This window comes from Passer domesticus, chromosome 6 (genome assembly GCF_036417665.1).
Source record: "Passer domesticus isolate bPasDom1 chromosome 6, bPasDom1.hap1, whole genome shotgun sequence".
Taxonomy (NCBI): Eukaryota; Metazoa; Chordata; class Aves; order Passeriformes; family Passeridae; genus Passer; species Passer domesticus.
This window is the reverse complement of record NC_087479.1, coordinates 2659578-2685999: the sequence shown is the minus strand read 5'-3', so window position 1 is coordinate 2685999 and position 26422 is coordinate 2659578. Positions and strand designations below refer to the sequence as shown.

Below are 26422 nucleotides of genomic sequence, written 5' to 3'. Positions count from 1 at the left end.
GTCCCACACTCAGTGTCACCCACTGTCCGTGTCACACACTCAGTGTCCCACACTGTGTCCCACACTCAGTGTCACTCGCTGTCCGTGTCACACACTCATTGTCCCACACTGTGTCACACTCTCAGTGTCACCCACTGTCCGTGTCACACTCTCAGTGTCACACTCTCAGTGTCACACACTGTGTCCCACACTCAGTGTCACTCGCTGTCCGTGTCCCGCACTCAGTGTCCCGCACGCCCGCTGTCCCCTCCGCGTGCCCGTGTCCCCGTTCCGTTCCGTTCCGTGCCGTGCCCGCCCCGCCGCCGCTCCGCCCCCGCCCGCGTCGCGCCGCGCGTGACGAAGCGGCGCCGCCCCCGCCCGCTCGGAGCCGGCGGCGGCTGCGGCAGCGCGGCCGGGCCGGGGCGGCGGAGCGAGAGCGGAGCGGGGCGGGCGCGGGGCGGGAGCGGGGGCGGGCGGGGCGAGGCCAGGCGGCCCCGCCGGGCAGGGCGCGCTGCGGCATGGATTACCCCGAGCCCGGCTCGCCGCAGGGCGCTCGGCACCTGCCCGGCCAAGCCGGCGGCTACGGCAGCGGCGGTTACGAGCGGCCGAGCCGCGGCGAGGAGCAGGAAGCGGCGGAGCAGGAGGAGGAGGAGGAGGCGGCTGTCCGCGCCCGCCCGCCCCGCCGCCCGCAGCCGCCGCTCCGCGCCGCGCTCTCCACCTCCTCCTCTGAGGGCGACCCCGAGCCGGCGGCGCCGCCGCGGGAGCGCAGCCTCAGCGACGAGGCCGCCGCCGGAGACTTCGACTCGGCCGAGTCCGGCGCGTCGCTGCGCTACTCCACGGGCACGGGCGGCGAGGGCAGCGAGGGCGAGGGCGCGGGGCTGGGCAGCAGCGACAGCGGCGGCAGCGGCTTCTCGCTGGCGGCCACCGCGCTGCCCGAGAGGCGGCGGCCGGGCGGCGGCCGGCCCCGCTATGAGGTGGTGCGGGAGCTGGGCGCCGAGGAGGTGCGCTGGTTCTACCGCGAGGACCGCAAGACCTGGAAGCCGTTCATCGGCTACGACTCGCTGCGCATCGAGCTGGCCTTCCGCGCCCTGGGCGGCGGCGGCGGCGGCGGGGAGCCGGCGGCCGTGGAGCCGGTGTGCGTGCGGAGCGGGCTCTACGAGGTGGACGTGGCCAGCGCCGAGAGCTACCCCGTCTATTGGAACCGTGAGTGCCCCGTGCCGGCCGGGGGAGGCGGGGAAGGGGTGGCTGCGGCGTCCCGCGGTCCCCCGGAGGGATGCCGGGCATCCCCCGCGAGCGCGGAGCCGCGCTGGGTGACCCCGCCGCGGGGACACGGCTGGCTGGGACACCGGGTGGCCTTTGCTGCCCCGGCTGCGCTCGCTGCCGGTGTGTTCCTGTGTAAGGATTTAGGATAAATTATCCAGGGAGAGAGGACCCGCGGTGCGCATCTCCATCACGCACCTGAGCGAGGAGGGAGTGGGAATTCCCCTTCCGAGGCTCAGGGACACTTGTGGGGGAGAGACTTGGGCTTTCCTGAGAGAGGGGACACTGGGCCATCCCCCTCCCCGAGGATGAGCAGCGCCCTCCAGTCAGGGTGTTCTGAGCACATCAGCCACTTCCAGCAGCACAGGGAACTGAGCATCTTCCCCCTTCCCACCTGCCCTGCTCACAAACGTGAAGGACACGATCTGGGGCACGCACACCTGGCACCAGAGACTTGGAAAAGGGAGAGCTGGGCATCTGCTCGTTTCTTGGCATGTGTGGAAGGAAGTGGGAGGGCAGGTGGCAGAGAACCTTCTCATGCTCTGCTTTTCCTAAGCAGAGGGTGAGTGAGGGTGGGTATTTGCCTTCAGCGCTCTCCCAGTTCCCTCCCTGCACACCTTTCCTCAGAAGGAGCAGAGTGGAAACATCAGTTGTTTGTCCACTCCCTCCTCCCCACAGACATGTCTTTGATCCTCATCTTCAGTGAGGAATGATGGAAGCAAGGGTTGTCCCTCTGTGACCTTTGTCCTCTCCACTAGGGACATTATGATCTTGTGCTTTCCATTTCATTTCTCATCACCTCTGGGAGGAGGCATGAAGTGGGATTTCTCCTTCTTTCTCTTGGAGGAATTGCAACAGGCATCTCATACACACATAATCCTTAATTCCTACCCTTCCAATAGAGGGAAATTTGTTTCACCCCTTCAGCTTCAAAATGAGGTGGGAGCACACCCCCTGTGTCGCCCTTCCCCTTGCATTTGTGTGTCCTTTGCTGGGGGACAGGAGCCCTTGTGGAGCAGCAGTGAAAGAGGGGCAGAGACCCCAGATCCCTGCACTTTTCCCTGGTGGGAAGGGCTCAAGGGTCATGCTGGACAAGTGAACCCCTGCTTTCATGAGGTGACAAGCTGTGCTCACCTGAGCTCCTGAGGATTTGCTTTCCAGCTGCATTCCCTCAAGGACAGAGTGAGCTGCAGAGGAGCTGAGCATGTCCTGGCGTGGGCTTGGCAGAGGGGCAGGCAGGTTTCTCTCATCTTGAGACTCAGGTGAGGGTCTCGGGGGCACAGCAGAGCTGTTTCAGAGATGAAAACCAGGGCTTTCTGTTGTTTTCCCTCTTTATTTATCAGCCTCTTTACAGGAGGGAGGTCCATAAATGACAGTACAGTTCACTTGTGTGACAATTTGTCTTTCAAATCATCACCCCAGCAGACAGACACCGAGCCCCAGGAGCGAGCAGAGGGCTCAGCCCACACAAGTTCTGAGCTAGGGCAGCCTGGGCACAGCTTCTTGAGCAGAAACTGGAGCTGCTTCTCCCTGTGACCACACTGGATCCCTTTGCTGTTAGCACAGGGTGCAGCTGCCACATGGTTCCTGGGAAGAGAAGATGCAGGACAGCCAGGGGAGGAGGAATCTGCTGCCATCCTTGTAACTGTGCCATAGGGAGAGGGGGGAAGGAGTGAGCAGAGCTGTCAGGTGAGGCAGGATTGCTCCTGGTAATGGGAGCAAGAGGCTGCACTCGTCAGCAGCTTAAAGGTTTAATTTCTTGACACCGTGCCTTGTCCATTTTGGAAGCTGATTCAGTCTCATTAAGCTGGAGGAGCAGATGTTTCAGATGACAGCATGGGCTGTGCAGAGACGATTTCTGGTGCTGGAAAGGAGAGATTCCCAGAGGTTAGCACCAGAGGCAGGGAGGAATAAACTCCTGGGCCTGAGCAGACTAATGACGGGGATGATTTCTAGCCCTCAGAAAGCTGATTAAGGGGAGTGCTCAAGTCTTTTCTTATTAGCAGGTCCAGTCCTTTGCAAGGCTGGGATCAACTTTTGGTCTTTCAAGGGGCTTCTGGTGCCTTCTGGTTTAACTTCCTCACTGCACATTTCCTTGCCTCTATTCCCTGTGGGTGCCTTTCTCCCATTCTTCCCAGCTGCTGCACCCAGATCTGAGAAAACAGCAAGGTCAGATCCCAGGATTCAGTCTTATCTGTGCCTTTGAAGGTCTTGGTGCAGCCATAATTCCCATATTATTCCCTTTTGGTAGCATGTGTGTAATTCTGGATCCAAAGGGTGGCTGCTGCCCTGACGTGGATGTGTCAAACCAGCTGTGAGTAAGGCAGGAGAATCCTCCTCTCTGACCTCACAGGCATGAGGTATGATGAGTACAACTGCCTCAAAATGTGCTGAGGTGCCTGTTGAAGAGTACAGAAACTACTGGCTGGTTTTGCTGACTCATGGTTCAGCCTAGAGCAAAGGTCAAAAGCTTTTCTCTTTGTTATTTTGCTCTTTTTTTCTGTATGTGCTGGATTCCAGAGGAGGCTGCTCTCACACAGGCACCACGCTGAGCAGTTGGTTCCTCAGCTGGCAATTCCTGGGGCATCACAATGCCAGGGAAGTGTTGGTTATATAGCTTGGCATGTGCAGGAATATTTCTTTTTTATATCTGCATTTTAAGCTCGCTGCAGGATTCATTGGTAACATCAGGAATATCAGCCTGAGTTACAATTTGAGCAGATTAATTACTGAGAATTTCATCCTTACCTTGTGACCTCTGGGATTTATTTAATTAGTGCTGTAGAACCAGCAAAAATGGTTCAAGAGGATGAAAATTATTAGTGTAGGCTTTCAGATAAGTCAGTAGTTTGGAGCAGGCTTTTTCTTGTTTTCTGTGGAGATGACAAGTGTGATATTTTATACAAGGGTCTTCTGTTTAAATCTTAAATTATCCAGCCCTTTTCAGCCCTCCCAGTTGAAGAGGGCTGATTTACAACCATTTTGCTCTGGAGTTTTCAAAGTCCTCTGTGAGTTTGTTAAATCCGTGGTCTGTGAATTTTTGGGTGACTTTGCCCCGTTTTCTGGCTTGTGGGTTTGTCCCATGCAACCCTTGTCTTGTCAAGTATTTGCTTTTTCCAGGCTTTTTTTTCATGGGTACTTTGTAAAATTGCCTGTATTTATTTAAATTACTCCACTCCAAGACAAAGGTTTGGTAAGGTTGGGGGTTTTTTTGTTTGTATATTATTTTTCTACCTAAGAGTTGCTGAAGTCTATTAAATAAAAAGCCCATTTTTGTATTTAAAAACAAATTTGTTCACTAGAACCATCCCTGAGTGAAGATGTACCGATACAACAGTTATTTTACTGAATTTAATCTGGAAATACCTGTGAACACAGAGTGGACCACTGAGTCTTATAATTAAGATCTCTCTGCTCAGACTGGAATTGGGCTGCTTTAGAAAAAACATTTTAGCTGCCTTCTTGATCAAGATGAAAATTAAGGGAATGAAATCAAGAGTTTATCATTGTTTGTGACTTTCATTAGGTTTAGTCTGGTTTTAGCAGTGTTTTTTGTCATTTTACAGCACACTTGGAGTGTTGGTTTTGGTGTGTTGGATAGTCTTTGAACTTGGTTGATAACAATTCCCTTTATATAAAGGACCTTTTGATTGAAGGCTGAAGTCCTGAATAAAATTTTATGGCTTTTTTTTATCTCTAGATGTGTAATCCTTTTGCAGATAAAACACTGACAGTTTACTTTGTAAAAGTGAAACTTTGCTTCCACTACTCAAAATCTTTCTGGGTTCTTTTTTGTGCTGTTTTTACTGTGCCATCCTTTCAAAAACATCTTGTAGCTTAGTTTTTGGCCAATTCCTTCCTGACCAAAAGGCTTGGAAGTGTTCCAGGCCAGGCTGGACAGGGTTTGGAGCACTCTGGAACAGTGGAAGGTGTCCCTGCCGTGGCAGGGATGGAATGGGATGGGATTTAAGGCTCTTCCCAGCCCAAACCACTCTGGGATTCTGTGACCTAACACACTTAAATGAAATAACTTTCAGCTTTGCAGTGTTTCTTGTATTAAATCACATTTGTTTGTGTGTATTTTACGGGGTTTTTTTGTGGCCTCTCAGTAGAGAGAGCTTGGGAATTTTGGGATGCTTCCATTAGGCCAGGGTTGGGGTGGCAGCACTTGGGATGTGTCTCTGAGGGCAAGTTTCTTCCCTGCCCTCAGCTTTCATGATTTATTTAAACATATTTAATCAAAATTAACCTGTTGTCTTTCTCCTTTAAATGGGACCAAAATAATTCTCCAGTGGATGGTTCAGCTGCAGCAGAGTGCCTAAGGAAGGACATGGCTTGGGAAGTTGTGCTTGTCCTTTGATGTGGGCCAGCACTTCTCCTGCTGGATTTGGTCCACAAGGACAAAGGCAGAGATGTAGGGAGTATTTGGATTACAAGTTGTGGATGAGAGGGGTGTTTTCTGCTGTAACTGTGGCAGCAGGAAATGTTTGTGGGATGAGAAGGATGAGGAGTTCTGCTCTGACTTCATTCAGGCTTGAACATGGGTTGGGCAGTGCTGAGATCAAAGGAGTAGGGTGGGATTGAATTTGGAGGTGACAGAGTTGAATTAAGGACAGGTGACAGGTGAAGTTTTGTGTGTGTGATGCTCTTTTAGGGAAAAACAGCACTGAAAGCACCAACCAACACCCTTATCCAGAGCTCTTGGAGCAGCACAAGGATCTGTAAAAGCTGTGCCAGTCAGTGAGCAGAAGGCCTAGATGGAAAAAAAATCTGCAAAATAACAAAAAATTAGAATAAGAAGCAGTTGTCTCAGAGAATCTCTAAGGTTGAAAACAGTGAGGGAGTGGTTCGAGTGTAAGAGAGAAAAGATCACTGGTGTGACGGGATCTGTGTGAGTGGCTGGAGAGGGGAAACTGCACAGATAATAAATGTTGTAAATAGCAGGATTAGTGAAGCAAACACGAGGTTCAAGTGGGATTCCAGGCAGTGAAATTTACAATGAAAGAAACTGAAAGTGTTGCCAAGAGAAGCTGTGGCTGCCCCTGGATCCCTGGCAGTGCCCAAGGCCAGGCTGGAGCAGCCTGGGATGGTGGAAAGTGTCCCTGCCATGGCAGGGGGGTTCTTCAAGGTCCCTCCCAAACAAAACCATTCTGGGTTTCTGTGAAAATCCTACTCGTTTTCTGGTAGGGGAAACCCTACAGGGTTAGAAAAAAAAAAAAAGAAGCAAAATTTAAACATGGGGATGAAGGGAATTCTGGAGTTGGCTTGGAGAAGATGGAGGAAGGGAGTTCAGGAGGAGAGCACAGAAAAATAATCCCTGTGGTGGAGAAGGGAGGAGTTGAAGCCATGCAAGGGCGTAATAACCTTTGCTGTCATTTTGTTCATTAGTGGCAGCTCTGAGGTGTGCACTGGGACAATCTTGCTCTTCTTTATTTTGGAAGATATTCCAGCAACCTGTTTGTCTGTGCTGGTGGAGCTGGGGAACTCAGCAGGGTTTTCAGGAGAGCACACTCACAGTGTGAAGGTGGGATTGTGCAAAAGCCCTGTGGCATTTTGGGGATGGGCTGGAAGCACACACTCACTTTTGTGTTGGTCATGTGGCTCAGGAGTTGTTCTTCTGTGGTTTTTAAAAAATGCAGGTCTCCCTCTGGGGAAAGAGCTGATAAAGGACAAACTCTGGTTCCAGCAGCAAATGCCAGTGGTGGAAGTGCTTTGTAACACTAGGATTGAAGATTAGTGAACTGTTTTAATGGATAAGAATTCAATAAAAATACTATTCTAATTGAAAACTGCAGCCCATTTCAGCCCCTGAAGGGGCTCCAGGAGAGCTGGAGAGGGACTGGGGCCAAGGCATGGAGGGACAGGAGCCAGGGAATGGCTTCCAGCTAAAAGAGGGGAGATTAGGAGGGAATATTAGGGAGAAATTAGGGTGGTGAGGTCCTGGCACAGGGTGCCCAGAGCAGCCGTGGCTGCCCCTGGATCCCTGGCAGTGCCAAGGCCAGGCTGGACAGGGCTTGGAGCAGCCTGGGATGGTGGAGAGTGTCCCTGCCATGGCAGGGGTGGAACAAAATGATCTTGAATTTCCCTCCCAACCCACATAATTTTGTGATTCTGTGTTTTGGGATGATTTACAGCCGATGGCTTGCAGCACATTCATCACTTTTTGTGGGGCTCCTTCTGTGTTTGACTGGAACCAGCCCCACAGAGCAGCCTTTCATTCCTCATTGCTGGATTCACAGTGTAAATGGATTAAAAGCAGTTCAGGGAAAAAACACTTTTAGGCTGGAATACTTCAGGCAGTCTTGGTAAATCAGAGGCAATGTTTGCAGCAGAGAAAAAACATCTATTCCTGCCTTTGTAATCCAGCTGTGGAGCAAACACCGAGGCTCACAGATTGAGCTCTGGAAGGAAAATCCCTCCTGTGCCAGTGGATTGAAACTGAAATGTAATTTACACCTGAATTTTACAAATTGCTTCAGTGGAGCAACTGGGAGTTACTGGATGAACCAGCAAAATGATGATTTTTACTGCTCAGTGAGTGAAATCTCTGTTCAGGTCAGTCCCAGCTCTGTGTCCCCCTGAAGCTTTGTGAGGCTTCACCCTTGAACTCCTCTGCAGGATTTTTCCTTTTGGCCGAGCAGGACGGGTCACACGTGGTTGTGGTTGAACAAAGGGAGCTCACCAGGCTGGGACCAAACAAGAGCTTCCATTTGTTTAAGAGTCAGTCACCTGCTGTGTTCTGAAACAAAGTGAAAGAGAGCTAGAATGGTGTGCAATGTTAAGCTTTTTTTAAAAAAAAAGAAAAAAGTTTAAGTGTGTTATGTTAGGTAGCAAACATGAAATAATGCAATTTTCATTTGGGGCTGTTTTATTACAACATCACCATCCTCACATATCTGAACCTTGCACATACCTAAACTAAATTCCAATTCTTTCAGTTTGAACTCCTATCTCCTTGTCCTATCCCTAAAGTTCCTGATGAAATATACCCAGAACACGATTTTAGGCTTGATATAATAGGAATGGAAAACAAATTTTTAAAAAATTCTCTAACAGCACTCTCTTGATGTTATTCTGGAATATATTCTGAAATATATTTTAATGTATTTTACATTTTTTCTTTTTTTTTTTTTTTTTTTTACATTTTTACATATTTTTTAATGTATTTCTTCATTTAGATAGGCAGTGCCACAGGTTGCCCAGAGAGGCGTGGGTGCCCCATCCCTGGAAGTGTTTCAGGCCAGGTCCTTGGTAAATGTGTGAGCACTTCATTATTTAACTAACTTTCAGTTTTAGATGTCACATTTACAGCCCCAAAGTTGCCTTCAGCTTGTGCAGATATTATTCTCACATGCTGCAAATTGTTTGCCACTGCAGTAAGAAGGAAATCAAATTTAAGGAAATGTTACAGCACCAAAAGGAGCAATCTGAAATTTCTGCACTGAAAAACATCTCGACCTGGTAGTGTTTTATAAGCTTGTGTTTCTTGCCTAATTTCTTGGCTTTGGGCTTGGAGAGCTGGGAGTTGTCAATTTGACCAAAGCACCAGCTTTAATTTAAGTTTCTGAGCCTCTGAATATTCTATTAACCTTTTAGAGCTCATTTGTGGGTAAATCATCATAAGTGTCTTGGGACTGATGGCTGCAGAGTGCCAGGAGTGCCTGGGCTTGGCCAGCAGTCGAGTTCTTACCTCTGTATTATCTCATTTTTTTTCACAGTTGTGTGCTCCTGAATCAAGGCAGGTGAAAAAGGCTCCTTTGAGCTGTGCAAAATTGAAATTTAAGGCTGTGGGGGCAGGAAATGAAGGATGGAATCGACGTATTAGAAGGGAAATTAAGGCAAATTCTGCTCAGTTATGACTTTCTTGTGATGGATTAGCCAGGTTTTTATTCCAGTTTCTATTAGATGTGATCAGACAGTTTTAAAGAGCTTCATGAAGGAGGAGTAGCTGGGTTATACACATACACTACACACACATGCAGGAGTTTGTATGTTGCCTGCAGTTTTTATTTTAACATAATTCTCGTTATTCAGAGGATTTTGGTGATTATCATAATGCAAATCACTCATGTTCTTATCACACCATTAATTACAGCACTTGTATTCTTTTATTCCTTGGATTTTCAGGGGGAAAAAAAGACCCATTTGTGCAAAAATAAATAAATCCTTTGTTGCAGAGTAAATCTCTTAAACTGATTTCCTCTAAAAGTGGTAAAATACGTGTGACTAATTAAAATTAAGTGGTTTTCATCTACTTTAAATCTCCACCATTCAGATTTATTTAGAAATTCTTTTTATAAATAAACCATGGAGGTGTATAACCAGTCAAATATGTTGATATCTTTCAGTCTGAAGCACTGCCAGCTGCAGATTATATGGTGTAAGACTTAAGGCAGTAAAGAAATCAAGGCAAATCCTTTCCTAGGGATTGAGATTGCAGGGATAATGATAAATAACACTTCATGTTATAGATTGGGAATTCTCTATTGACAGAAAATAATTAAATTACAACATGATGCAATTCCAGTGTCTTTAACTCTTCCATAATATAAAAGTAGCTGAAAGAATGTAGTTTAAGCTTTCTGAAATATCTGAATATGCAAGAATGAATGAATTTATTCAAGGTGCATAAGTGAGAGCTAAAAAATTGGTGAAATTGGGTGCTGAAATGGCAATTCTGGTTCATCACTTTTTAATGCTCTTTGCTGTCATGAGTTTGCATCAAGTCTTCTGGGAGTTTTTCAGTGACAGCCCCGTGCAGGATGAAACAGAGGAGCTGTGGTTCGGAGCCTCTTTCCCAGTGTTACAGATTTTACTGGAAAATCCCTTGTGTGGAATTATTTCCCCACCCCATCCAGAGTATTCCATGGAATTACCACTGGTGCACTTCCCTGTTTTCATTAATGAAAACTTGCTTTTGGAGCTGGTGGCCTTTAGAAATTTGTTTGTTGTTTGTTTTCTCAGCTTGTAGAAAAATGGGGTAGCTGAGAGGTTTTTAAAAGTTTTTATTCTATTATTAGTCTTGATGAATAGTGAGAGACAAAAGATGTAAAACTTAATGCTATTCTATCAAAAGCTACCTTATTTCTTGGTTACAATACCCTATAAATGTTTTTTGGCCTATTAGCTTTTGCTGCACAGTGTTGTTATTACTTCTAACACCATCACTTATATTTTTATGCCACGTGGTCTTGCTGCAACGCATCTTTCACAGTTCTAATTCTCTAAAATATTTCTGAGAGCCAAACAAACCCTGCTGCTGATGGCAGGAAATGTCATTTTCTGCCTTCCTCCTCCTCCCGTTCCAGGTGGTTTTCTCCTGAGGTTTTCCTGCAGTTCAGGGTTCAAACCTGCCCCCCCAGCTTGTGATGGGGAATAAAAACAGTTTGTGGTTCAGGCTGGTTTGGCTGCTCTGAGAGTGTGCAACTGTTTAAAGGAGGGAGTGGGGAAAAAGAAAAAAAAAACAATTCCTTGGTCCCCCCAGAATCCCACAGAGCTGCAAAAAGAACTGCCTCACTCTGTTAGTCAAACCTCCTTAATTGTCTTTGTATCTGAATATAATTTATATTTGTGTATGAACGCCCTTTCCAAAGCCAAATATCATATTTATTCCCAAACTCAAGTTTTCACATAAAATCTCTGCAGAACACTTTTCTTAATTCAAACAGTTTTTCCTGGCTGAGCCTTTCTGGGAAGGGCTCAAGATATGTTTGAGAGCTGCTGTTGAGTGCTCTGGACTGCTCTTGTAAGGAACCACTCTGGGAAAGTTTCTCTCAGGCAAAAAGAGCCTGAAAATTTTTTATTTTAATACTTGATGGTTAGAATTTTAGAAATCTGTAGGTGGAAATTCCCATGTGAAAAACTTGAAGCCCTTCAAAACTGAAAAAGAGGTGTCTTGTATTCACTTAGTTTGGAGTACATAATAGTATTCATATGATTATTATTTTAAAAAAACCATATTTCTGCCTGTGGATTCAGTGAATGGAGCCTCATCAGGCTGCTTAGTCAAGAATTAAGGAATTGCTCACAGATTTTCCCAGTGAGGATTAACATCTGACGTAGCCCTGTCACTGCTGCAGCCACAATGAGAGCCTTTATCTCCCCTCACATTTCATTTCTTCCTACAGACAGAGCTTTGTTTGGGAGGGCAGCCTGGCTGGATATCTGTGCACTGAAAAATGTGCATTTCTGACAGGTGTAAAATATCTGGGAATGCAGCAAAGGTTAAGGAAAGAGACTGGTGTGGTTAACTTTCAGTTCATGAAAAATAAATATTCATCTTTCATCCATCCCTGCATCGATGGGATGTAGACTCCAAAGTTAATCTAAATTTTCATGAAATATTGAATTTCCTGTGCAACTTGCAGGCGCTGCTGACTTGTGCATTTTACAGCCACTCAGAACTTTGGTTTTTCTGATGTTTTCAAGGATTAATTTCCACTGCACAACCACACCCTTAGAGCCCCCCCAACCTCTTTATTCAAGCTGATGGACCATGAGCACCCCCAGCAGCAGGAATCCAGCACACAGCAATTGCTCCTGCCTGGAGCAGCTCTTTCAGGAGGGCAGGATGGCAGAACTGGCTCTGGCACTGTTTCTGTGTTCTCCTTGCCAGCTGTGCCAAGGTGCCACCACCCAGCTGTGTGCCCTCCTGCTGCCACAGAGGTGGGACCTGCTGGCGCTGCCAGGGCTGTGGAAATGGTGTTTTCCTGTAAATCTGGGACTGCAAAGCTTCCAAGTTGGCTGTGGCACCTTTGGAGTGTTGCTTGCCCAGTGGGGAGATGATTTTGAGGTGATTTTCCTTCTGTTTTTGTGGCTTGAGGGATGAAAATTTCAGAGGGGTTCAGGGGTTCTGAGTAAATTTTGGAGATGTTTGCAATTCTGTGTCACGTTCTCACCTGGCAGCAGTTGGTGTGGAAGTGACTTTTGGGCACAGCCAGCCCTGGTGGTGTGTCTGTAGTGGAGGCAGCACAGAACCAGGAGGTTTTGGGACCTGAGCTTTGGGACCAGACCAAAAACCTCTGCCCGTGGCTGGGTCACCCCACCCAGCTGTGCTGAGAGATGAAAGAGATCCTTCCTGTGCTCAGTCACTCTGAAATCTATTGTTCCATTACACCTGAATTTCATTTACTGCATGTTTGCATTTATTGTTTCTTTTCCAATTTCTCCTTACCAGCTTTTTTTCCACCCTCCAAGTCAGATAGATCTTGGAGCAGTGAAGCCTATTTTTTTCCCTCATCTCATTTTTTTTTAAGCCTTTTTTTCTGGTTGAGTTCTTATTTGCTTTATAGAGCCAAATCTTTGTGGTCAGTGTAACACACAGGATATTTGCTTTTGGCTGAGTCAGTCTATACAAACATATATATATATTTGTCTGTATTTGTGTGTGTATATATATGTATATACATATATATGTATAAATACGTATTTTATGTGTATATATGTGTGTGTGTGTGTATATATATATATATATTTACACACACGTGTACACTTCCAGTGTGCACTGGAGGTCACTGGTCCCACTGCTCTGTGGTCTCAGCAGACCCAAATTTGTCTTAATCTCATAAAATCCTGGATTTGGGATCTTTGAGCCTTGTGGGTCACTGAATTTCTCCTTGATTTCCCAGATGTAGGGGGAGGAATTCAAAGCTGAGTTACAGTGGATGTCACTGTCCTGGGTATAAGAGGGGAATTTCTGTTCCCTGTAGTAAATGTGGGCAGCAACGAAGCACAGTTTGATATAGAATAAGCACCAAGTTATATTTTTTTAAGAGATTTCTCTTCTGCCATGTGCACAGCAAGTGCTGAGTTCCCACTTTCCTCGTTTGGAGAACCAAAACTGAAACGAGAACAGCAGATACCAAAACCAGCCCTCAGTAAAACATTGATTTTAATTTAAAAAAAAAAAACAACTTGCATTTTTAAATACCACCATTTATGCTAAATGTTGTGTAATTTGGGTTGTTGGAAGTGCCCTGGAAGTGTCCCAGGCCAGGCTGGACAGGGCTTGGAGCCACCTGGGGTAGTGGAAATTGTCCCTGCCATGGCAGGAGTGGCACTGGATGCATTTTAAGGTCTCTTCCACCCCAAACCATTCTGGGGTTCTGTTTTTGTGTCCATCTCTCACATCCTCACACACAGCTGGGAAATCTCATTAGCTCAGGTTTGCAGATCACACTACATTTCCTGCTCTCAGTTTCTGATTTGTTGCGTTAAAAAACCCTCTTTTTTTTGTATTTTTATTTTTTTAGAGACGGAAAAGATCCCTGTAATGCGTGGACAGTGGTTTATTGATGGCACTTGGCAACCTCTGGAAGAGGAGGAAAGTAATTTAATAGAGCAGGAGCATCTCAACCGCTTCAAAGGCCAGCAGCTGCAGGAGAGCTTTGATATGGAAATATCCAAACCTGTTGATGGCAAGGAGGGTAAGATTGTTTAGATCACTATAATACATTTTTTTGGACACTTGAGGTCTGCTTTTCCTAAGTAAGAGTGTGATCTGCTTTGGTTTTTTATCTTATAAATTGGGGAACTCAGTTTGTTCTCCCTTTTCCACTGTGGGATTTCCTGCTGCAGCACATTTGGGGAATGCTGTAAAAATTACAGAAACCTCTTGTTCCCATTGTGTTTCATATCTTCTAATTGTGTTTGAAATCTCGTTTCAAACTAAAGTCTCTGGATGGGACAAGAGGAGTCAGTGTCCAAAGGCAAACTGGCTGATGGCTCTCTGCAATCCCTAATTCTCTCAGCATCCCTAATTCTGCCCTAAAGGGAGTGGGATCATTTTTACAAATCACATTCCATTTTCCATTTTGATTCAGGCTGGATATTTATTAGTTTTCAGCTGCAATAAATCTTGGCCATTCATTCTGTGGAGGAAGTCCTTACATTTTAATGAGCAGGCTGAGGATGTCCAGGTAGTGTTGCTGGGAATCTTGGTCTGCTGCATGGAACATTTGCAAAATTACTGAAATTACTGGTCTGTTACTTAATGCACACAGTTTAATTGATTGCTCAGAGCAGGTATTGCACAGAAAAAATTCAGTATTTTTGCCCACTTTTGGCTGTCTCTTGCTTGAACAATCTACAAACCACAAGCTGCAAGTACAGAGGGCCCACAAGATATTTCAGCAGGGATTTGGTTGTGTTATTCTTCACAAAGAAACTTTATTTTTGAAGTGGAGCTTTGTGCAAAGCAGTTGCACAGTGTGGGAATGGCTGTGTTTTGGCCATGACTTCTTATGTGTGACCACACAAGTGAAGCCTTGTTCATAAATTGGAAGCCCAGCAATACTCAGGGTAATTCAGTAATCACTGTCAGGAAAACCAAAGTGTCATTTGTTGATTTAGGGAGTTTTTTCAGCATTACAGAGAGTTTCTGGCTCCCCTTTAAAACTAGTGAGGACTTTATGAATATTTTTTTTCCTTATTTTTGCTACTTTAAAATATCTTTTCACCTGGCCAAGGCTGCAGAACGATTTTCTGCTAGAACAGCTCTGTCCAAAAGGTGCATGAAGTGGTGTGAGCCCTGAGCCACAGCACTGTGCCTGTGCAAACATCCTTCTGGAAGGCACTTGTACCTGTATTTCTGATTTATTGTCCCAGAGGACACACCTCAGGGTTGTTAGTGGCAGGGATTTATGGGTTTTTTCATGGAAAGCAAATCTTTGTGGTTCCTGAGTGCTCCCAGCCTTTGGTGGTTTAATTTTTGAGGGAAGGCTGCAGTGGTACTTGGATTCTCCTTATAGAGTAAATAAGAGAGATCAGGGTTGGGATTTTTTCAGATAAAAGTCTGAACTATGGAACAGAAATTTTCAGATATGATGGTGGATGGACTGAGGAGAGTGATGAGACATATATGACCACGTTTGTGAAAATGTAAAAGATCAGAAAAACTCCAAATTCAGGTGCCAGTGCCTCTTCTGAAACCAAAGTCAGAAAAGAAAAAAGGCAAAACAAAAAAAAAAAAAAACAACAAAAAGCAAACCCCCAAAAAACCAAACAAAAACCCCAATCTATGTATGGCATCACTTCAATGGTATATATGTCAAGTCACCAGTAGGTTTCAACAGGGTTTTTTGATAATAATAGGAGAGTTGCAGGACAATTACAGCTGACACTGTGTGAAAAGTGGTTTTGTCATTCTGATTTGCCTCTCAATACCTCTTGGGTCCTCTGGTATCCACAAATGCCATCTGCAGTGGCACTGGGAGAAGCCCTGCAACTGGTGAAATAAACAAAATTAGCTGAATTCAGTTCATAAATTTCTTAAATGCTCCATTTTGTTGTAATTGCATCCTGTATGAAGCAGTTTTTGGTGCCATCAGGGTTTACAGGTACCTGTTATTTATGATCAGTGGAAGTTGAGATCAATCTGGAAATATCCATTGGGAAGCAAAGTGACTGTTCCCTGTGCTGTGATAAAACCTTGTGAGGGATGAAAAACTTTCCATGCCCTCTGATTCCTCAGCAAAGTTAACACAAGCTGCTGTAACAGCTCTTTTGTACCAAGAATTACTCCAGTGATTAAATTTATTAATTCTATTAATTGTATTAAATTCATTAATCCTGGATTGCAGTGTGTTAACAAGGAAATCACCCAGGGCTTTTGGTGGTGATAGGAGGGATAAATGGCCCATTTTTAAACTGTTAATCCAGCAAACCTTCCTCTGAAAGTGCAGAATTATTCAGGAGGGGGGTCTCCAACCTGCAGCCCACAAATAACATAATGCCCATGCTGATATTTAATTGTGTTATTCTTCACAAAAAAAAAAAAAAAAAAAAAAAAAAAAAAAAAAAAAAGTTTGTTGTGTTTTTGGGAGCACAAGGAGCTTTAAATGCAGAAGGGACCAGAAAGCACAGCTGACAGGGAGTGATTCCCCAGGCTCTGTTTTCCATGGGGCAGCCTGGAGATCACTCCTGTGCTGAGCAATCTGTAATTTGCATTTTGATTTTCATCACACAAAGTATTTAACTTCATGCCTTGCAAAAGGAGCTTGGTTTATGATGCCTGATGCCAGTGACTCCTCTTGGTGCCTGATCCCCTTCAGTGCATCAGATAAATTATTGTTTTGATGGCAGGGTGCAGAAATGGGGCACTTTTTGATCGAAAGGAGCTTGGCCAGCAGGTCAAGGGAAGGGATGGTCTCCCTGAGTTGTGTGTCCTGCTCTGAGCCAGGCTGGAGAGCTGGGGGTGCTCACCTGGAGAGGAGAAGGCTCCAGGAGAGCTCAGGGCCTGAAGGGGCTCCAGGAGAGCTGGAGAGGGACACCCATGTAGCAGTGAATAAACTTAAAATGTACAGAATGGCAGAAGATTTAGAAACTGCCTTTTCCTCATTCTTAGGCAGACAGTGAGGTCAGCACCTGTCTGAAGCAGCCCATCAGAGGAGCAGCATTTGCAGAGATTTCTGGCATATCCAGGCTGCTGTCAGATAAAACAAGAGCAGTTTAAGTTCCTATCATCCATTGCTCCACGACCTTTTTCAGCTATATTCATTTAGTGATGATGGAGTGAAGCTGAAAGCTTTATTTATGGGATAGGAACGGATACAGCTCTTTGTATTTGCACAGAGAGATGCTCAAAATTCAGCTGGAATTCACCCAAGCAACCTGATTCAAACCTGAAATTGGATCTGACTTTGAAGTTGATCCTGATCTGTGAGGAGGATTGGAGCAGATGAACCCCAGCAGTCCCTCTGCCAGAAAATACTCTGTGATTCCATGGCAGACATACAGAAATAAAAAATCCTGTCAGTTAGAATTAATATTTTAATGCATTGATTATGAGACAGCAGAACTTTATTGGGTTTTTTCTTACAGAATTTCAGCATGTGGTCAAGGCCACAAAACCTCTAAAAATTCCATTTGGAAGAGCTGTTTTTTTTATTTTTGTCTTAACTTTCAAATATTTTTTTCACTATATAAAAAATTCACATGCATTTTTGGCACAGCTAAGTTTACCTTTAGATGAGAAAGTTCTGTTCATAGAACTGGAGACTTGTGCAGGTCAGGAGGGATCTCTGGGGATGCTCAAACCCAACCTCCCTGCTCTGATGAGCTTGCTCAGGATGTTTCCTGTGGGATTTTCAGTATCTCCAACAACAGACTCCACAACCTCTCTGAGCAGCCTGTTCAGTATTTTACCACCCTCACCATGAAAAGCAATTTTTCCTCTACTTTCCTTGAGTTTCCTGTGTTGATTCTTCCTGAGGGAAGCAAAAATCCAGTACAATATTGCAAATGGAATTATTCTGTGGAATCCCCAGTGCTGTAGCTCTGAGCCTGATTTTGCTCCCTCCCAGAGAAGTGATGTGCAACAATAAATACATTTCATTTTTACCTGTGCTGAGAGCTGTTGGGATGCCTGGGGCAGGTCACACCAGTGTGGAATGTCACTCACTTTGCTGGATCAGGGCCTTGCAGAACAGGGCAAGAGCAGGAGATTTTGTCTAATCTAACTTTTAACCATCCTCTTGCATTCTTTTGGGGGAAAAAACCCAGAGCTGTGTTTGAAATGGAGGTTTTTAGTGTACATTTAGTCAGGGTCAGTGTGTTCCACCCTGTACCAAGGAGTAGATGATGCTTTAGGTGACTCTGGTGGCACCATGTCCCAGTGCCTTTAGCTCTGTTGTGATGTCATAACTGGTTGTGAAGAGTGAAAAAATTTAATTTGGGACCTGACACTTCGGCTACACAATCTGTTGTTTTTTGTTTTCTTTTTTTAATATATACATTTTAGTTCTTTCTAGAAAACGTGACTTTTCTTTCTTTTTTTTTTTCCTAAAAATGGTGATACTAATGAAAAAAAAAAATGACACCCCTTTTAAAAATTTTACTTTGAAGCTCAGTGTTTTTACTTTTAGTTCTCTACTACCTCCCTCCCTTCTCCCTCCCTTCTTTGTTCAAATGGAGAGGATATAAGGAGAAATCAGATGCTGCATGTCTTAAGCGAAAGCATTCCCAAGGTACAGTAATTGGAGATTTCTTTTTTTTTCTTTTTTTTTTCTTAATTTTTTGTAGTGCTCCTGGCTTAGGAAGCTTTAAATTCCAGTTTGCTTGTCTCAGTTAAATGTTAGATTTACATGCTTCAGTTTTTTGAGCTGTATGCATGCCATTTCTTTCCAAGGGGAAGGAAAAAGCATCCTAAAGCTTGGAGGAAAAGTAGAAGTGTTGTGAGTCCTAGAGAAATGTAGATGCTTGTAGTGTCATGCAGTAATTCTTATTAGAATTGTTTGTGGCTCTTGAAAACTGTGAACATTTGTTTCTTGCACTCTTTGGTGTGATTTGGCTTTTTCAATAAAACAAGAGGGACTTTTTTAGGATTGCAGCAGGCCTGGGATGAGAGTAATTCTCTCAGAGAATTAATGGAGGGTTCCTTCCAGATAAAGTTTTGTTTGCTGCTTTCTTTTGGGTAATAATCTTTAATTTTAAGTTATAACTCATTATTGCTGCAGCTTTGGAATGAAATGAGTCCCTGGCCATGGGCTGGAAGAGGGGAAGCTGTGTGGATTATAGCTGAAGGCTGCTGAGCTGCAGGAAACAGCCCTGACCTTTGCAGCAGCTGATGTCCTGCAAATTTATTTCAGAAAGTGGGGGCAGGTCTTACAGGAGCCATTAATGATTGCAGAAGGCTCCAAAGTTCTTGTCACTGGGCTCTCCCTGCCACCTCTAAAGCCAGGAGTGATTAAACTTTCACTGACTTCTAAAACCTTTCCTTTAAAATGTAAATGCATGTGGTAGGTTTGGAGTTGTTCTTGTCATACCTTGTATTCTTGTAGCTCCTGGGGACGTTGTGAACTCTGAGAATTTATTTTGACACGCATAATGTTTGCTTTTTGACTTTCTTTAATTATTTTTTATGTGATTGGGTCCATATGGAAAACGCCAGAAATCAAAATGCTTTGCAGTAAATTTTTTTCCTGCCTCTTCTCACACAAGGAACCCAAGTCTGTTAAAGGTGAATCAGTGTAATTCAAGCAAGAGGAAAGGACTTCTGCCTTTTCTTGTGTAAATTGGAATTCTAAAATTATGTTGTGCATTTTTTTTTCCCCTTCAAATCATGCTCAGTTGTGGTAATGAATGTGCTCGAATTAAAAAAAAATTGAAATTAGGTGGTTGTGTGACAAATAGTGACAGTGATGAATTGAGAGGTGGTGAAGTGCAATGTAAAAATGACAGCAATGTGAGACATTTTTAATTATGAGCAATGGTCTTTTTAATGGCTCTTGAAAAAAAATAAATAAGAAAAGGTTTTTAAATCTACAGGTTCATGTAGCAGAACCTGAGATTCATTTCAGAAGGAGCAACAGCAGCCAAATTATGTTCTCAGCTCCCTGTACCATGTGTCAGGCTTTTGTGTGGCACCTGCTGCTTGCAAGACAGATTAATTTAAAAATCCTTGAGAAAAAAAAAAGAAGGCAGGAGATGTTTTGAGACAGTCTGTATCCCTGCTCTGGTCTCTATCCTGGCTGGAATGACAGTGCCTTTGTCCTTGGAGGCAGTGTCAGCCCTGAGCACTTCAAAGATGCTTTTCCCTGGATTGATTTTGACTTGAGCACCGTCAGACTCTGGGGACAAAAGATCCACCCTGTGCTTTGCTCTTGGCAGGTGGATGAAAGCATCAAGTAGAGAAGCAGGTACTTAGCTAAAAAAGGTGTTTAATTGTGAGCAGTTGGCCCCAGGAGGTGCTCAGCTCCTCAGGCTGGGAGGATGTTTCCATGTGCACATCCCTGCCATGAGCAAACACAGTGCAGGGCTTCTGCTCCTCTGTTATTCTCCATTTCTTTGACTCAAGATGAGTCAGAAGCCTCATGGAGATCAGGTTCTGCAAGGCTTTAGGAATATCTCCTCTGTGTTTAAGGTTCATTTTTCAGATTTCAGCTTTTTAGGGGGATTTTTTTCCCTCGGGGTTCATCTCTCTTGGTGAAACTGGAGTTTGTGTGACAGCAACCACTGATTTCTTCAGCTGAAAGAAATCCTTTCTTGATCCCATCTTCCATCTCCAGCAGGGCTGAGCTTTTCACATGCTCACACTGTAGCAGTCTGCCTTAGTTGGTGTTCCTGAGAAATGTTTCATTTCTGAGTTCTGGCTACAAAAGAACCCAAAATTTGGCCTCATCTCCAAGGACTTGGCCTTTAATCCCTAACTAAAATCCCAGAAGGGCTTGGGCTGGAAGGGACTTTAAATCCCATCTCATTCCACACCTTCCACTGACCCAGGCTGCTCCAAACCTCAATGTCCAGCCTGGCCTTGGACACTTCCAGGGATCCAGGAGCAGCCACAGCTTCTCTGGGCAACCTCAGCCTGAGTAAGGAATTTCTTCCTTAAATCTAGTCTAAATCTCTCTTCCTTTAATTTAAAACCCTTCCCTCTCTCTATCTCCCCATGTAAAAAGTTGTTCCCCCTCTTCTAAAATCCCCTCCAAGTTCTGGGAAGCTGCTGCCAGGTCTCCCCAGAGCCTTCTCTTCTCCAGAAAAGTGTGCAGGGGTTTTCTGCAGGGCTTTTTTTTCATCTGGGGAAGAGGCACCTACAGGGAGATGTCTGTGGGAATGCTGTCAGTGTCAGGGAAGTGCCACGTGAGAACAAATCCACGAGAAGTCAGGTCCAGAGGAGTTTTCTGTCCCTGTGGATTTATGGCAGAGATGTCCTGGAGAGTCAGATCTCAGTGAAGCTCAGCACCGTCAGGTGTGGGATTTGTGCTCCTGGAGGATGCAGAGGGATGAGCAAGAAGAGATTCCCTTGTGCCTGCCCTGCTGCCTCATCTGAATTCTGAGCCTGGGCTGCTCAGCCAGGCTGTGACACGCCCTGGTGGCTCCCTGACACCTGGGACACCCTGAGCTGCCACTCTGAGCCCCTCTGGAGCTTCACAGGACAGTCCTTCTGCACAGACAGTGTCAGTCCTGTCCTCTCCTCATCCTCAGGGAACACCACTTTCCCTTCCTCAGGCTCAGCTTCAAGCCAGCGGTGTCAGTCTGTAAAACCCCATGCCTGCAAAGCACACTTGGAGTATTTCATTTTATTTTTTTTTTAGGATGTTTCTTTTCAGACTGCTGTCAAATCCTCCCCAAAGACACATTTTTGTGTTCCCTGTCTCACTGTTAACACCCCCTGGGGCTGTCAGCAGCAGAAGCTCTTTTTGGTTGAACTCTCAAGGGTTTTAATAATCTCTTCACTGTCAAATAATCACAGAATCAAATCCCAGAAATATTTAGGTTGGAAGGGACCTTAAAGCCCATCTCATTCCAGCCTCCTGCCATGGGCAGGGACACCTCCCACTGGTCCAGGTTGCTCCAAGCCCTGTCCAGCCTGAGGCAAAAGGTTTGTGGACATCACATCCAGGCTTTGAGGATGAGCAGACATCACAGGGTTTAGAGAAATTAAAAAGTGAAGACAAGAATCTTACCAAAGATTTTTTGGTAAAAAGAAGAAGGCAAAAAAAGCTCCAAAGCAAAGCACAGAATGTGTTGGTAAGCAAAACTTATTGAGAGAATCAAAGTGAATGTAAATATGTCAATTAAAATTGCAAAATGTATCACCTTACTGGCAAATTGGTAGATTTTCTGGAAAGTTTTGTCCATCTGCCTCTTCTGGATCCTGCCACTTACCTAAAAAACTCCTGATATTTTGTAGCTAAAGGAAAATTGGGAGGCAAGGACCAACACATGAAAATTTTGTTTTGTTTTGTTCTGTGTGTGTGTAGAAAGGAAGAGCTCATAGTCCAGGTGCTGTAAGAAATTCATCTGAGCTTGGGCAGGTTTGGTCCTGCTGAAGGTCACTGCCACTTTCAGGTGGTGTTTTGTTAACAGTACACCAGATTTTTAAGGATGTCTTTTGAAAGTGCTACTAAATGTGCAGAGAAATGGTGCTGAACATTCCCTAGAATCCCAGAATCCCAGAATGGTTTGGTTTGGAAGGGACCTTAAAGCTCATCCAGTCCCACCCCTGCTATGGCAGGGACACCTTCCACCATCCCAGGCTGCTCCCAGCCCTGCCCAGCCTGGCCTTGGACATTCCAGGGATCCAGGGCCTGCCCACCCTCACAGGGCAGAATTCCTTCCCAGTATCCAACCTCCATCTACCATTTTCCAGTTCAAAGCCATTCCCTGTGTCCTGTCCCTCCATGCCTTGTCCCCAGTCTCTCTCTAGGTGCACCCTTAGGTCCTGCAAGGGGCTCTGTGTCAAGTTTTAGCTTCTTTTTTTCTCCAGGATCAGGATTAAATGCTCAGGATGGTATTTCTTGTTGGGACTCAGATGTTTATTAGTTCTTATCTCTGTCACAGTCTCACAAACCCTGAGTTCTGCAACACTGCACTCCAACAAACTAAAAATCTCTCTCTCTCTCTCTCTCTCTCTCTCTCTCTCTCTCTCTCTCTCTCTCTCTCTCTCTCTGTCTCTATCTCTCTACAAGGCCTTTTAAGGATAAACTGTCCAATTAAGAAATGACACCTCAATTATTTTCACTTTTAACCCAAGAACCAACCACCCCTGCCTGCACTGGGGACTTTTTATCCAATTACACAAAACCACCCAAACCCATGGAGAAGAAGGTGAAGAAGAAGGAGCAGCCTCCACCCTAAAACCTCCATCTTGCTTTATAGATATTACTATTCTAAACCCTTAAACTCTGAGTTTCCCACCCTGTGACGTTACAAACTTCTATCCAAACTCCACACCCACAATCCCAGTTCTGTCATTCCATTCTGGAAGCTTCTCCAGGCCTTAGGTCAATGCAGTGTTCTTTTGGGGGTCAGAGCCTGGCAGCACAGAAAGTCTGGAATTCTCAGCAATTCCCAGGGTTCCAACAGCTCTGAGCTCTCCCTGGAGCCTTTTCTTCTCCAGACTGAGCAGCCCCAGCTCCCTGCTGGTGACATTTCTTTGGATGGCACATTTGCCCTGCAGACACAAGTGGCTGGGTCCTGTTGATCTTCTCATCCACCAGCACCCCCAAATCCTCTTCAGGGCTGCTCCAGCCTTAATTTGTGCTTGGGATTGCCCTGGCCCTGGAGCAGAACCTCACACTTGGCTCTGCTGAACTTCATTTGAAGTACTTTGGTGCTTCCACATCTTCTTGTTGATGTTGGTGTTCCTTCCACGTCCACGAACAGCATAAAAGTGAGGAATTTGTTCTTCCCAAGTGGGAATCATTGATGCAGGATGGGAAAAACCTACTTGTTCCTTTATGTTCCTTCCAATAGAGAGGCTGGACTCGATTCCAGAAGGAATTTGAGGGTCACTCCACCACAAACTGCTTTTTTTCCTGTGGTAATAAGAGATTCTGCCACATCTCTTCCTCTTCTTTTTTATGGATGTTGAACACAACACCTTCCAAAGGCATCAAACTTCCACTCCTCCTCTGCCAGCTTCCCCAGGATCATACTCTCAGAGGGATTTTGCAGAATGCAGATGGAACAGTTCTTGAAAACCTCCTGAACAGACCATCTCTGCTTTTCAGGCTTATTTCTTTTCTCTTCCTGCTCTGCCAGTGTAAAACAACGATGTAATTCCAGTTCTTTTGGTGAATCAGTTGTTTACCACAACACAAGGGCTAATCCTCTCTTAATCCCCCTGTTCCTTACAGAGCTCGTTCAGTTTTTCATCAGTCTGTGTCAAGTCTGTCTGTTTTGGAAAAGAAACAAAAAATATTGCTGGAGAAAGGTCACAACATCTGGCTGAGCCTGGCTGGTTTGTGCTGTAGCAGAATTAAAATTGGGAATTGTGATGGCTCAGCCTTTCTCAGAATGTTTTTAGAAGAGTATAAAAAATTCATTTGGGTGATTCAAGGAGGACACAGGTTAGAGCTCTGCTTGCTGTGGAAAAAACAACCCCAAAACAGCCCCTCTGGGTGTTTTCCATGACTTTGGCCTTCCCAGCAAGAGCAATGACAGATAAATCACCATTTCTTTGGTCACAGGGCTATTGCTGTTGTCAGCTCTGCAGATGTTCTGCACCCTATGTTCAACGAGACCTCAGCAGCAAATTTTGGTGAAATCCAAATTATTGTAACTCAGCTGTGGCACTGCTTGGCTCCTGCAAGCTCCAAGGCTGAGATGATTCTGATTTGCATCACAACGTGCCTGTTGTTCAATCCTGACAGTCAGGTTGTGTGTCATGAGGTCGGGCTCGGAGCTCAATCAGTTCCAAATCTGGAAAAACACAATCAGTGCACAGTAAAAACCCAACCACCAGAGCTCTTAGTGGCTTTTCAAAGAGCTGCATTCTGTTCTGTGCCAGAAATTGCTCATTCAGAGGCTCATTGAGCTGCATTTCCAGCTCTGAGATATTTCTGAAAGGGGAGAAATGCAAGGAGAGCCTCTGTGTTAGAGCAGAGCAGCTCTCATGGGAGAGAGGGCTGAAATTCCACTTTTTAATGATGAAAATACCTGGGGCAGCCACCTGCTCATCACACCCACTTCTGGTGTTTCAGGATCCATTACCCTGCCCCTGTTAAAAGAATATTTTGGGTACTTGCCACCCCAAAATGAGGGTGGGAGGGGAATTTTGTGAAGTGTCCTCATAGGTGATCTTCAGCCTGCTGCTTGTCCTGCTCAGGTTAAACCCAGCTGTAGCAATTCCTCAAGGTAAGAAATAACACAGATTTAGGAATAACGGAGCTCTAGATTTTAACCTGTGTGTAAATCACCCTTCTTTCTCTCTTTGTTTGTTTTTTTTCCCCCTCTTCCCCACCTAAATTCAATTTATGTATTCCTTTTTGCTGCAGCTATTCATAGTCTAAAGCTGAGCCGTAACCATGTGGACTGGCACAGTGTGGATGAAGTGTATCTGTACAGTGATGCCACAACATCCAAAATTGCAAGGACTGTCACACAAAAATTGGGGTTTTCCAAAGGTAAATCTTTCCCAGCCGTTGTGAAGAATATTGTAAATGCCAGCATTTGAAGTTTGTTGCTTTAACTCCAGAAGGATATTTCAGATTTTAATGTGAGCAGCCCACTTTACCCATTTTATTTTATGCATTTTTTATTTTATGTGAGTCCTTATCTTGTGAAAATAGTTGTAACTGGATGTGAATATTTTTAAATTTTATTTTATTTACATTACATATTTGACTTATATTTTAATTTTATTCCATATTTTGATGGCTTTGAATGCAGCAGTTAACACTACATAACAAATACATGAAAATATTACAGTGACAGAGTCCAGAAGCTACTGTGAAATTAGAATTATTCCTTTAATAATATAAGTATTACAGTTCCTTTTGCAACCTTAATTTTACTGTTGGGTTCTTAGATATTGTGATGCATTCCTTAAATATGTGACCATACCTTCCCTCTCCCCACCTCCATCCAGCCTTTTTTTCTGTTCATGAAACAGAAGTATGAACAGACAGGAAAGGGCATTTAGACAGAAATTATTTCCAGTAGAAATTCAGGCTTGTTTAAATTCAACACTCCCAGTCAGGCAGCAAAACTGAGATGGTTGGAAGAGACTGGGGCAGGGGATTCTCTCAAGGAAAAAGCAGATTATTTTTACCCTAGAAAATGGGAATTTGTCCTGTGCAGGACACCAGAACAAGAACCTGCACATCTGGTTTGTTCCTTGAAGAGACAAGGTCAGGTCACAGGTCTGACTATTCTGCATCCTCTGCCCTGTAATTAATGCCCTCTTACCCTCCAGGACTCCTGGGTGAACACTTAATTAATGTTTCCTAAAAAAAAATAATATCATTCAGTGCTTCAGTTCCAGAAGAAATGAAGTAATTTATCCAGAACACCATTGGGATGATGTGTAATAAATAATGAGATCTGTCCTAAACAATTTGTGGGGGAGAACTATCAAAGAGAAACTCACTTGGTAAACAAAACCTGTCTTGGGTGAAAAATGCCCTCAGTGAGTTTGGGGTGTTTTCCTCCTCTTTAAAACCAAAATAAGCTGTTAGTTCCAGTTTTTGAGGCCAGCACTGGTGCCTGGTGGTCCCCTGAGTGTCACTAGAGGGGGATGGAGGCACATTGTGCCCATGGGTTTGTCAGCACAGCAGGGAGAAATTGCCCACATTTACCCTGGGAAATTGGGTTTGGGTCTGGTCACTGAGCTGGAGAACGAGGAGGGAATTTCAGGTCGGATCAGCTCAAAATGAAGCAAGTTTTCCCTATCAAAGTGATACATTTTAAAGGTTTTCAACCAGCTGTTTTAATTGGGGTGGATAAAGTGACAACACTTAAT

At 44.8% G+C, this 26422-nt stretch overlaps 1 protein-coding gene across 2 annotated transcripts in view; it reads left to right on the top strand.

The window, feature by feature from the left end:
* Nucleotides 1-385: 385 nt before the first annotated feature.
* Nucleotides 386-26422, top strand: part of DDHD1 (DDHD domain containing 1) — a 62270-nt gene continuing 36233 nt past the window's right edge. The window contains exons 1-4 of one of the 2 annotated variants that reach the window (XM_064422864.1): nt 386-1182; nt 13491-13664; nt 18102-18203; nt 24957-25085. In XM_064422864.1, the coding sequence (XP_064278934.1) occupies nt 498-1182; nt 13491-13664; nt 18102-18203; nt 24957-25085 (1090 nt within the window). In that variant the 5' untranslated portion in view covers nt 386-497. The remainder of the gene's footprint in view (nt 1183-13490; nt 13665-18101; nt 18204-24956; nt 25086-26422) is intronic. The other variant, XM_064422865.1, reaches the window with a different exon arrangement.